This window comes from Telmatherina bonti, assembly GCF_933228915.1.
Source record: "Telmatherina bonti genome assembly, chromosome: 23".
In the NCBI taxonomy this organism is placed as follows: domain Eukaryota; kingdom Metazoa; phylum Chordata; class Actinopteri; order Atheriniformes; family Telmatherinidae; genus Telmatherina; species Telmatherina bonti.
Window position 1 is genome coordinate 26,740,268 of NC_136632.1, and position 12,616 is coordinate 26,752,883.

Consider the following 12,616-nt stretch of genomic DNA (forward strand, 5'->3'; position numbering starts at 1 on the left):
CTTCTTCGTTGGTTAAACAAGGACGCTGCAGGACATTACTGCCCCCAGCTCTTCCTGTGGTGCTTTGCGTCGGTTGCTTGGTGTTTAGAGTTCTTCTACTGTCTGAAAAGCCGCGGTTGGTAAACGGCGTTAAGTTGCCTGGCGCAGCGTTTTATTAGCAAAGCCGTTACGGCGTTTATAAACGCGACGCGTCGATGAATTTTCATTGTCGACTTTGTCGACAACTCGTTGCAGCCCTACTCGTGTTGTTGCACACACCTCACGCCAACCTCAATCTGAAAACATGTCAAATGATTTTTACATTCAACCTGTGTGGAAAGGCTCCTTGGTGAAAACTATCCCGTCTGTGTCGCCTAAAGCGTGCATTCTTTCCCGCCTCCAGACCCCGTAGGGCCGCGCTGCATGGCGCTGCTGGTGGACAGCTGGGTCATCTGGATCCTAGGTACAGTTTTAGGGTCAATGGCTTCGTTTCTCCGTACGTGAGACTGGCGGCTGTGATTTTTCGGTACGTAAAACGTGAAGTTGAGCAACGTCTTCATCTGCCTCAACTTTGACCAGCGTCGGACGCCATTTTGTTCTGGTTCCACAGCAGCGAACACACCACCTTTAGGTAAGAATAGGAAGGAAGAGTTCAGGCTGAAGAGTGAGATCAGGATGTTTTCTTGGTCTGTATCTTCTGTGTCAGTGTGTGTGTTGTTCACACTGGATGGCAGCCAATCAGCAATCAGACGGTTTGGAAGTAGCAGCATCCTGCAGAGGAAGCAGCTCGACACGTAGCCAGACCACCACTTGTGCACACCTCGTCTTCTCCGCCTCCTGCTCTTTTGTTCTGACACCTTCTGTGACAGAAAAAATGTTTATTTCTTGTCCTGAAGCAGCAGAATGATGGCCAGGCTGCTGTGTTCTGCTGAGCACATCTGCTTTTCCCAGAGATTTATACATACACTGATGCCTTTGATGGTCTGGATTCTTATTTTATGTTGAATAAATGTTTGTTTTATGGAATTTGCATCGTACTGCAGGACCTGACTGTAAGGGACAGAAACGGGATGGAAAGCAGACAAAAAGACGTAGAAACGCTGCGATCCAACCAGATTCTTGACCATCTGCTGCACCAGTACAGACCCCCCCCCACCTAGCAGGAAGACAAAGTCAACAACTGTCAGGAGCACCACAGATGAACAAAGTAAAACGAAACATCAGATCCACACAGAGAATAAACTGTTAGAGAGTAAACCTGCAGGACTAAACAGCGACTGTCAGAATATACGGAGATTTCTCTGAAATCGGTTCCATATTTCTGCTTCCGTCACGCCAAGTTTCAGATGAATGTTTCAGAAACCGTCGGTTTTCATAATGTATTTTTCATGTATTTATAGATTTATTCATCAGGAATGAAACACAGAAAGAAACATAGACGACAAAGTGCAAAGAGCATGTAGCATTAAGCTAATTTGCAACGGTCATGTTTTAACCAGGAAGAAAAAAGGTAAAAAGAACTTTATTACGATAAAGACCAACATATAACAGCTGTGAACCCAGTGTGTACTCAGTTCCTTTCAAGCTAATCTCAGATGTTCCACTTTGTGTCCTTCCTTCCCTGTAAAGATCTTTAGATTCCTCTGCTCCTCTTTAAGTTTAGACGCAGATTTTCACTGTAAGGACAAACTTTTCTGCCTCTTGAACTCGTCAGTTGTTTTGTTTTTTTTTATGGTGTGTTCAGGATCAACTTCTTTAGATTATTTTGTGTTTGCATTCAGAATTTGCCTGAATTTGATTTATTCCTTTCACTGTGAAATGTTGCTTTGGCCATTTGCTGCAACGTGACCTCAGAGTTTCACTTTGACCTGGTTGTTCCACAGGACTTCAGTTTTATCCTCCTCGTGCCTTGTTGACCTCAATAATCTTCATTTTTTTCAGAGCGATTAAAAACTACGTAAGAGTCTGAGTCTTCTTAAAAGAAAAGAAAATAATTAGTAATGATTATCTGATGTGGTTTGAACCAAAGTGATGAGCCGTGACACCTCCATTTTGAAAAGACTTGTGAATTTGGTGGATGCTGCTTTTATACTAAATCATGGCACCCTCACCACCTAATCTGGTTGGAGAAGCTTTCTAACTGGACGCATCTGTAAAATGAAGGTTCAAACCCATTTTTAGATTGTAATATTTTCAGTAAACTTCTCCGGCGACAGTTTGAGCTGCAACAGTTTCACAAACATGAACATTTTGCAACAGAGAGAAAAACACGTCTTTGAACAGTCTTGATTCCATGCCGTGACGTTTGGCATAAAAATCTGAAGCATTCCCTTCTTGGAAGCGATAACACGGTTTTCTTATTAAATCTGCTTTTTTTTTTAAACCTTGCAGGTCATGTTTTCCCTGAACTTCAGCAGAGCCACAAATCTCAGCCATAAAACGGTGATAAAAGTCGGAAGGAAAAGAAACTCTCCGCCTCTGACAGAATCTTTCCATCCTTCCTCTGCAGACGAGGATCCAACGTGTCCCTGGTGCTGGACATGTCGGCCCTCGGCTCGGTGGAGCCGCTTAACGTTGCCGTGGTAACCCCCAGGGAGGCAGCAGCCAGAGAGTACCTGCTGTGTGCCGGGCGACCAATGACGCCTCAGCAGCTTCGTGACATCATCAACAACACGCACAAGCTGCACGCCGAGTTCGCTGTAAGTCCTGGATCTACCAGGTGTGAAGATGTGATGATGATCTGTGTTTATCCCCAGTGACCTGAACCATCTCCCCACCTCACACCAACCCACGTTACCTGCCTGTGTTTCCACCTGGCAGCCAAATGACCAACTAAAACCTGCTTTTCCTCCCGTTCCAGGAAATCCCAACGAATTTCATCGATCCCAAGGAGCTGGACGTTCCCAACCACGGCACCAAGAACAGATACAAGACCATCCTGCCCAGTGAGTAGCCGGCGTTGCTAGGAAGAAGCAACACTTCCAAAACAGCCTTCATTTCCTGTCGAACCAGGAAGTTGTTTTATTATGTCGGAGGGACTCGGTGTCAGAGGCCAACAAGCTCAAGGACAGTGAATATCACGCCTCCCTTTCCCCGCCAACACACTCTAACAATGCTTTTTCCTCAGAACACAGTGTTCTCACAGCTGCACGGCCTCATTAACACGTTATGTAACACACACACACACACACAGGTTTTGGGTTGTGCACGTTTGTTTTGGAAGGGGGCGGGGTTATCAATACAGTGTTGTTCCTTCCGGCCAATCAAGAGAAAGGAATGCTCATCTAGAGCCGTCAATCAAACTGTTTCCTGTGTTCCAGCGTTCATCGTGCCGCAGCGAGACGCGGCCGGTCTGAGCCGAGGTGTCGCGAACCGCCAGACCACGTAGAGACAAGCTCTGTGTGAAACAGCAGCACCTCCCTCACACACCTGATGTGTGTTTTATCATCACACACACCGGAGGGTTCTGCAGAGTAGCGAGGGCAAACACCTCTCATATTATATTATATTATATTATATTATATTATATTATATTATAGAAGATTAATATAATATAGTAAATGACATGGACAGCATAGCTCTGCAGAATAAATCAATCCTCCGTATTGACTGTGAGAAAAGCGTGAGAAGATCTGGTGAGCTTTGACTTTGACACAAAACCACATATGTGGAGTGAAATACTTTTTTTTCTCCTGCACATCTTTGCACACCGATCATGTTCGATCTAAGAGACAATAAGCATTTGAGACTTGTGGTTTTTCAGCATCCACATGATGCTCGTTCAGCCCAGATACTGAACTTTTACTCTCTGCTGCAGAGCTGCTTGTTTTCCTGCAGGTGACTAAAGAAATGTCATGGTTTCCATGCAGCAGGTACGCTGATCAGCTGATGTGGTTCAGACGTAATCCTTCATGCAAAGTGATGATATTAAAGTATCTTTATTTTTGGTTTGTTAATGCTGAGCTTCAGTGACAGGTATTCCTTCTCCCCTGCTCCCTCTGTGTGTCTTAGACCCTCATTCCAGAGTCATCCTGAAGCTGAAGAGCTGCAATGACCTGCTGAGCTCCTACATCAACGCTAACTACATACGGGTGGGTATGTTAGGACAGTAGGGACCAGGAGTTCTTCTCCTACTGGTTGGAGCTCTAAGAGACACCAAAAACCTCAGACCAGATACAGCTGCTGAATCTGTCAGATGTAAATGTTTCTCCTCACGTTTTAATCCGGAAACAGACGCTCGTTGCAAATTAAACACGCTGCTTTTGCTCATGTGAAGATAAAATCACCGTTATGTATCAGTCCAGGCAGGTTAAATCTCACGATTTCATGGTCAGTTTCACATTTTGAGTTAGAGAAAGAGATGTTTGCATCATGTTATAGCCCGCCGCTGTGAGCCCGCCGCTGTTAGCCCGCCGCTGTGAGCCCGCCGCTGTGAGCCCGCCGCTGTTAGCCCGCCGCTTTCAGCCCGCCGTTGTTAGCCCGCCGCTGTTAGCCCGCCGCTGTTAGCCCGCCGCTGTTAGCCCGCCGCTTTCAGCCCGCCGCTTTCAGCCCGCCGCTTTCAGCCCGCCGCTTTCAGCCCGCCGCTTTCAGCCCGCCGCTGTTAGCCCGCCGCTGTTAGCCCGCCGCTTTCAGCCCGCCGCTTTCAGCCCGCCGCTTTCAGCCCGCCGCTTTCAGCCCGCCGCTGTGAGCCCGCCGCTTTCAGCCCGCCGCTTTCAGCCCGCCGCTGTGAGCCCGCCGCTTTCAGCCCGCCGCTTTCAGCCCGCCGCTGTTAGCCCGCCGCTTTCAGCCCGCCGCTTTCAGCCCGCCGCTGTTAGCCCGCTCATTTTAGGATTAGTCATTCTAGGATTACTTGTTCCTAGATAAAGAGCTGCTATCTTCTGGTTTCCACTTGAACTATTGTGGTTTCTTTTAGGAGGAGAAATCCTTTCAGTGTTCTACGGTGTTCCGTAACACATCTTGACACGTCTGAAGTCATCGCACAGCTCTCTGCAGAGACCATGAATATTCATGCAGCCCTGGAAGCTGTGAAGATGTATTGTGACCTGTGAAGATGAAAACAATCGGATGACGACTCGTCCTTGTATCGGGGTAAACTAGAGGAGGATGTTTGAATGTGCTGACAGTCGTAGCTGAAGAAAATACAGAAGAGGCCTGACACGCATCCCTGTGGGACACCAAAGGGGTGTGATGATGTGGGCCGGCTCATCAGAAGTGACACAAGCAGTTTGACATCATGCCCGATCTGCAGAGGTGCTTTCAGACGATACGGAGGTCAATGCAGATGGACGATCTCTTGGCTTGGTATTTGTACGCCTAGCCTAGGGAAAGTTGATGGAATCCCTGTAGACCCTGGCCAGTGGTAACTTTGTGATATTTTTATGCTTTTGTTGTGTTTGAATAGTTACATAAGGAGAAATGGTGCTTCATAAAGAGACAGTGCTTCTTTGTTTCAGCCCTCGGATGTTTCGCTTCGCTATTCACAGCGCTCCACGCCGACCTTTAGTCCAGTTAATCATGACTTTTGTTTTGCTGAATGTTCTCTAAACTTGGAAGAATAACAAATATTCAGCACGGGTTCATTATCACCGGTCTGGAATGTCGGCAGCCTTCTCTTTGTTCTGCTGGCTTCCTGGTGGAGTCGCAGTGAAAGTGTACTCCTGCAGAGGTCCGACTCACACAATGGACCGCCTTCCTGCCAGGAAGCTGCGCTGAAACCGTTTAAACCGCCAGACCATGTCAGAGGACTTTCTGTCCAAACCGCGTCCACACACAGTACAGTTCTACATGAAACATGAACTGATGATGAAAACTAATACATGTTCTCCTGTTGTATGTAGAAACATGTTAACCATGGTGGCTTCTCTGTCAGGGTTACCTAGGAGACAGCAAGGCCTTCATCGCCACTCAGGGTCCCATGGTGAACACCGTCAACGACTTCTGGCAGATGGTCTGGCAGGAGGAGGCGCCCGTCATCGTCATGATCACCAAACTGAAGGAGAAGAACGAGGTAAAGCTTTTCTGAAGCGGGACACCTGGAATCAGGAGTTGGGATGGACACAAATACGATTTATTTCCCGACAACATAAAACCATAACCAGATATTTCATCAGCTTCCTTTTGTTTGTCATGAATCAGATCTGCAACAACCAGCGCATTAAAACAGGACAAAATAAATTTGTTAGAAACAGCAGCAGAATGACAAAATAAAGCATAAAATTAAACTAAAATGACAAAATAAAGCATAAAATTCAACTAAAAATAGAATAAATTCTCATTTAAATAGTCAAAATGATGGAATCATCAGTTCCAATAAAAACAGGTTGAAGGGAAGGTTTTTGTTCTGGATTTTACCTCCAAAAAACAAAAAGTTTGTTTTGGTTGTAACTTTGGGAATAATAAGCTCCAAAAGGATCTCAGCCACGAGCCAGACCAGTAAACCCCCTAAAAACCAGTAAAAGAATCAGTAAAATCTCTTAAACTGATTTAAAGACGATACAGAAACATAAAAACTGGTCTTTAGTAGGGATGTGACGATATGCTTTTTGGGTGCCGATTCGATTTAAATTGTGATTTTCCCAATTCTTCAATAATTCTGATTTTTGTAGATTAAAACAAAAAAAAAACCTTTTTTGTCATTTTTCTTTATTTCGATTTGGATAAAACAACCCAGAAACCAGACCATCATTCTGCTGCTGTAACGCCCAAAAAGACGAGTAAAAAGATCAATGACAGGACTTTTATAATTATTTATATTTAATGTTTTAACAAAATTAAAATCGATTTTAAAATTGGGAAGCAAAAAATATTTGATATTTTTTTATTTGATTTCCCACCCCGAGTCTTAAGCCATAAACCCAGGTACGAACCTTGTCACAGGACCCCAATCCGGCCCCCTCGTTAGGTCCCGGAGCCCCGATCCGGCCCCTCGTTAGGTCCCGGAGCCCCGATCCGGCCCCTCGTTAGGTCCCGGAGCCCCGATCCGGCCCCTCGTTAGGTCCCGGAGCCCCGATCCGGCCCCTGGTTAAGTCCCGGAGCCCCGATCCGGCCCCTCGTTAGGTCCCGGAGCCCCGATCCGGCCCCTGGTTAAGTCCCGGAGCCCCGATCCGGCCCCTCGTTAGGTCCCGGAGCCCCGATCCGGCCCCTGGTTAAGTCCCGGAGCCCCGATCCGGCCCCTCGTTAGGTCCCGGAGCCCCGATCCGGCCCCTGGTTAAGTCCCGGAGCCCCGATCCGGCCCCTCGTTAGGTCCCGGAGCCCCGATCCGGCCCCTCGTTAGGTCCCGGAGCCCCGATCCGGCCCCCTCGTTAAGTCCCGGAGCCCCGATCCGGCCCCTCGTTAAGTCCCGGAGCCCCGATCCGGCCCCCGTAAACAAATCGATGCGACTTCTAGCCATTATTTCAGGACGTTACAGATGAGTGTTGGTAAAGTTGTCGGTTTCCACGCCGTCTGAGCCGCTCCTGACCCGCGGTTGTAACGTAACTAACGATGCGACTTCTAGCCGTTATTTCAGGACGTTACAGATGAGTGTTGGTAAAGTTGTCGGTTTCCACGCCGTCTGAGCCGCTCCTGACCCGCGGTTGTAACGTAAATAACGAGAAGTTACTGACGAGGAGTAAGTGGATAAATGAGGCCAGGACTTTGGGAAGCAGGAAGTCTCTGAAGGGACCTCTCTGTCTGTCCCTGCAGAAGTGTGTCCTGTACTGGCCGGAGAAGAGGGGCATCTACGGGAAGGTGGAGGTGTTGGTCACCAGCATCAGGGAGTGTGAACACTACACCACCCGCAGCCTCACACTGAAGGTAACGACTCCGATCTGCCCCCCCAGCTGGGGTTTTATCATCCATGAGAGTCCCGGGTCGGGACTGACGTCTCCTCCTCTGCCTGCAGTGTGGGAATCAAACCCGCACACTGCAGCACTACTGGTACACGTCGTGGCCCGACCACAAAACACCCGAGTTTGCACTGCCGCTGCTGCAGCTGATGGCCGACGTGGAGACGGACAGACGTGCTGCTGGTGTTGGACCAGTTATCGTCCACTGCAGGTACTGGTGGACGGACTGACGGCAGGATGGACGCGGCGGAGACGACTCCGTAACACATCTCTGTTTGCTCGCAGTGCTGGGATTGGCCGGACGGGGTGTTTCATCGCCACGACGATAGGCTGCCGACAGCTGCAGGTGGAGGGAGTGGTGGATGTCCTGGGCATCACCTGCCAGCTGCGGGCCGACAGGTAAGACCTGCTGGACCGGGCCGGAACCTGGACCTGGTCTCCAGGTGACACGTTGGATCTGTGAGCTGCTCTTGATTTTATGTCATCACATCAAGAGTTAAAAGTCCCCAGTTTGTCCACAAGATGTCCAGAAAGCTGCCGCAAGGCCACGAACAGGACTATCAGGGTCTACAGGTCCATGAGGTCCTGTCAGGGTCTACAGGTCCATGAGGTCCTGTCAGGGTCTACAGGTCCATGAGGTCCTGTCAGGGTCTACAGGTCCATGAGGTCATGTGATCAGGGTCTACAGGTCCATGAGGTCCTGTCAGGGTCTACAGGTCCATGAGGTCCTGTCAGGGTCTACAGGTCCATGAGGTCCTGTCAGGGTCTACAGGTCCTTGAGGTCCTGTCAGGGTCTACAGGTCCTTGAGGTCATGTGATCAGGGTCTACATGTCCATGAGGTCATGTGATCAGGGTCTACAGGTCCATGAGGTCATGTGATCAGGGTCTACAGGTCCATGAGGTCATGTGATCAGGGTCTACAGGTCCATGAGGTCATGTGATCAGGGTCTACAGGTCCATGAGGTCATGTGATCAGGGTCTACAGGTCCATGAGGTCCTGTCAGGGTCTACAGGTCCATGAGGTCATGTGATCAGGGTCTACAGGTCCATGAGGTCATGTGATCAGGGTCTACATGTCCATGAGGTCATGTGATCAGGGTCTACAGGTCCATGAGGTCCTGTCAGGGTCTACAGGTCCATGAGGTCATGTGATCAGGGTCTACAGGTCCATGAGGTCCTGTCAGGGTCTACAGGTCCATGAGGTCATGTGATCAGGGTCTACAGGTCCATGAGGTCATGTGATCAGGGTCTACAGGTCCATGAGGTCATGTGATCAGGGTCTACAGGTCCATGAGGTCCTGTCAGGGTCTACAGGTCCATGAGGTCATGTGATCAGGGTCTACAGGTCCATGAGGTCATGTGATCAGGGTCTACAGGTCCATGAGGTCATGTGATCAGGGTCTACAGGTCCATGAGGTCCTGTCAGGGTCTACAGGTCCATGAGGTCATGTGATCAGGGTCTACAGGTCCATGAGGTCCTGTCAGGGTCTACAGGTCCATGAGGTCATGTGATCAGGGTCTACAGGTCCATGAGGTCATGTGATCAGGGTCTACAGGTCCATGAGGTCATGTGATCAGGGTCTACATGTCCATGAGGTCATGTGATCAGGGTCTACAGGTCCATGAGGTCCTGTCAGGGTCTACAGGTCCATGAGGTCATGTGATCAGGGTCTACAGGTCCATGAGGTCATGTGATCAGGGTCTACAGGTCCATGAGGTCATGTGATCAGGGTCTACAGGTCCATGAGGTCATGTGATCAGGGTCTACAGGTCCATGAGGTCATGTGATCAGGGTCTACAGGTCCATGAGGTCCTGTGATCAGGGTCTACAGGTCCATGAGGTCCTGTCAGGGTCTACAGGTCCATGAGGTCCCGTCAGGGTCTACAGGTCCACGAGGTCCCGTCAGGGTCTACAGGTCCATGAGGTCATGTGATCAGGGTCTACAGGTCCATGAGGTCATGTGATCAGGGTCTACAGGTCCATGAGGTCATGTGATCAGGGTCTACAGGTCCATGAGGTCATGTGATCAGGGTCTACAGGTCCATGAGGTCATGTGATCAGGGTCTACAGGTCCATGAGGTCCCATCAGGGTCTACAGGTCCATGAGGTCCCATCAGGGTCTACAGGTCCATGAGGTCCCGTCAGGGTCTACAGGTCCATGAGGTCCCGTCAGGGTCTACAGGTCCATGAGGTCATGTGATCAGGGTCTACATGTCCATGAGGTCATGTGATCAGGGTCTACAGGTCCATGAGGTCATGTGATCAGGGTCTACAGGTCCATGAGGTCCCGTCAGGGTCTACATGTCCATGAGGTCATGTGATCAGGGTCTACAGGTCCATGAGGTCATGTGATCAGGGTCTACAGGTCCATGAGGTCATGTGATCAGGGTCTACAGGTCCATGAGGTCATGTGATCAGGGTCTACAGGTCCATGAGGTCCCGTCAGGGTCTACAGGTCCATGAGGTCCCGTCAGGGTCTACAGGTCCATGAGGTCATGTGATCAGGGTCTACAGGTCCATGAGGTCATGTGATCAGGGTCTACAGGTCCATGAGGTCATGTGATCAGGGTCTACAGGTCCATGAGGTCATGTGATCAGGGTCTACAGGTCCATGAGGTCATGTGATCAGGGTCTACAGGTCCATGAGGTCCCGTCAGGGTCTACAGGTCCATGAGGTCCCGTCAGGGTCTACAGGTCCACGAGGTCCCGTCAGGGTCTACAGGTCCATGAGGTCATGTGATCAGGGTCTACAGGTCCATGAGGTCATGTGATCAGGGTCTACAGGTCCATGAGGTCATGTGATCAGGGTCTACAGGTCCATGAGGTCATGTGATCAGGGTCTACAGGTCCATGAGGTCCTGTCAGGGTCTACAGGTCCATGAGGTCCCATCAGGGTCTACAGGTCCATGAGGTCCCGTCAGGGTCTACAGGTCCATGAGGTCCCGTCAGGGTCTACAGGTCCATGAGGTCATGTGATCAGGGTCTACATGTCCATGAGGTCATGTGATCAGGGTCTACATGTCCATGAGGTCATGTGATCAGGGTCTACAGGTCCATGAGGTCATGTGATCAGGGTCTACAGGTCCATGAGGTCATGTGATCAGGGTCTACAGGTCCATGAGGTCATGTGATCAGGGTCTACAGGTCCATGAGGTCATGTGATCAGGGTCTACAGGTCCATGAGGTCCTGTCAGGGTCTACAGGTCCATGAGGTCCCATCAGGGTCTACAGGTCCATGAGGTCCCGTCAGGGTCTACAGGTCCATGAGGTCCCGTCAGGGTCTACAGGTCCATGAGGTCATGTGATCAGGGTCTACATGTCCATGAGGTCATGTGATCAGGGTCTACATGTCCATGAGGTCATGTGATCAGGGTCTACAGGTCCATGAGGTCATGTGATCAGGGTCTACAGGTCCATGAGGTCATGTGATCAGGGTCTACAGGTCCATGAGGTCCTGTGATCAGGGTCTACAGGTCCATGAGGTCCTGTGATCAGGGTCTACAGGTCCATGAGGTCATGTGATCAGGGTCTACAGGTCCATGAGGTCATGTGATCAGGGTCTACAGGTCCATGAGGTTATGTGATCAGAACTGGTCCAGATTTGGTGTTATTGGTCACGTCGGTTGTCGTCTTGTTTCTGACCAGGTTTGGGGTTCTGTTGACTTTTCTTCTAGTCGTTTATAGACTGCAGATCTTTAGTCTGGGTGGAGCTCTGTAAAGGACGTTTTGTCTCCTCTCTCCGTTCAGAGGCGGGATGATCCAGACAGGTGAGCAGTACGAGTTCGTCCATCACGCCTTGAGTCTGTACGAGGCCCGCCTGTGTGTGGAAACGGGCCAATGAGCACTCGCCGCCGCAGGAGGCTTCGGCTTTAACTTGGACATGTGCGAACATGGCGTCCTCGGCAGGTATGGTCTGAGCTTTCGGGAGATCCTGGACCAGGTCTTTGAGTTTGATGAACAACCATTTTTGGATCGTTGTGGGCGGAGTCACCTGAAGGAAGGAGGAAAGGTAAATTTCTGCAAATGGAATGTATCCCTCCTCCTTCTTTTTGTCCTTTTCTTCTTCTTGCTGGCGGACGAGAGACGGAACTCGATGGACCGCTTCCCTTCTGTTTCCCAGCTGGCCGTCGGATCTGGTTTTAACCGAACTGGACTCTTCTGTCCGTCTGACTGGAACTGTGTGGAATAACTCTGTTTCTGTGTCTTAAATAATTCCAAAATGTGACGTTTCTGTTGGAAAATGACTGTTATCTGGTTGGTTAAGCGGTTTAAGCGACAGCTCCAGCATGCGTCGGATTACCTGTTGGTTAAATCAACCCTCCTCATCCTCACTAAAGTCAGGGAAACGCCACCGACACAGCAGGTTTTATATCCCATATATTTTGATGAATCTCATTGAAGTTCCTGAGATGTGCTCCAAATGTTCCCAAACTTTCAGGTCAGTTGTTTTCACTAAGAAGCTTCCTGTTTGGTTAACAATGTACGAGCGGAAAACGCCGAAGCTCCCGTTGGATTCACGTTTAATCCCGTTTTTCCTCTTGAACTCCTGGCAAAACGTCTGGAATCGCTACGTCTGCAAGGTGGGAACCAAACGGCTTCGTTCAGCAGAAAAACCAGCTCAACATGTTGGATCGGCAAACTTTGAAGAAATAAAAAGTTTTAGTGAAAGTCTTAGTTTTCCAGATCAAGTTGATTGGAAAAAAAAAAAAAAAAGGATAAATAACGAGTGTTCTTCATCATTTATCAGTCGGGCTTCGTCTTCCTCAACCAGCAGGTCTCAGATCAGCAGGATCTGCTCCAGTTTCCTCC

At 49.4% G+C, this 12,616-nt stretch overlaps 1 protein-coding gene across 1 annotated transcript in view; it reads left to right on the forward strand.

The window, feature by feature from the left end:
* Window positions 1-11,663, forward strand: part of ptprr (protein tyrosine phosphatase receptor type R) — a gene marked incomplete at its 5' end in the record, with an annotated part of 57,562 nt that extends 45,899 nt beyond the window's left edge. The window contains 8 exons of the mRNA XM_079263428.1: window positions 2,489-2,678; window positions 2,840-2,924; window positions 3,991-4,070; window positions 5,849-5,986; window positions 7,663-7,773; window positions 7,862-8,016; window positions 8,091-8,204; window positions 11,555-11,663. Of these exons, the coding sequence (XP_079119554.1) occupies window positions 2,489-2,678; window positions 2,840-2,924; window positions 3,991-4,070; window positions 5,849-5,986; window positions 7,663-7,773; window positions 7,862-8,016; window positions 8,091-8,204; window positions 11,555-11,648 (967 nt within the window). The 3' untranslated portion in view covers window positions 11,649-11,663. The remainder of the gene's footprint in view (window positions 1-2,488; window positions 2,679-2,839; window positions 2,925-3,990; window positions 4,071-5,848; window positions 5,987-7,662; window positions 7,774-7,861; window positions 8,017-8,090; window positions 8,205-11,554) is intronic.
* Window positions 11,664-12,616: the final 953 nt, after the last annotated feature.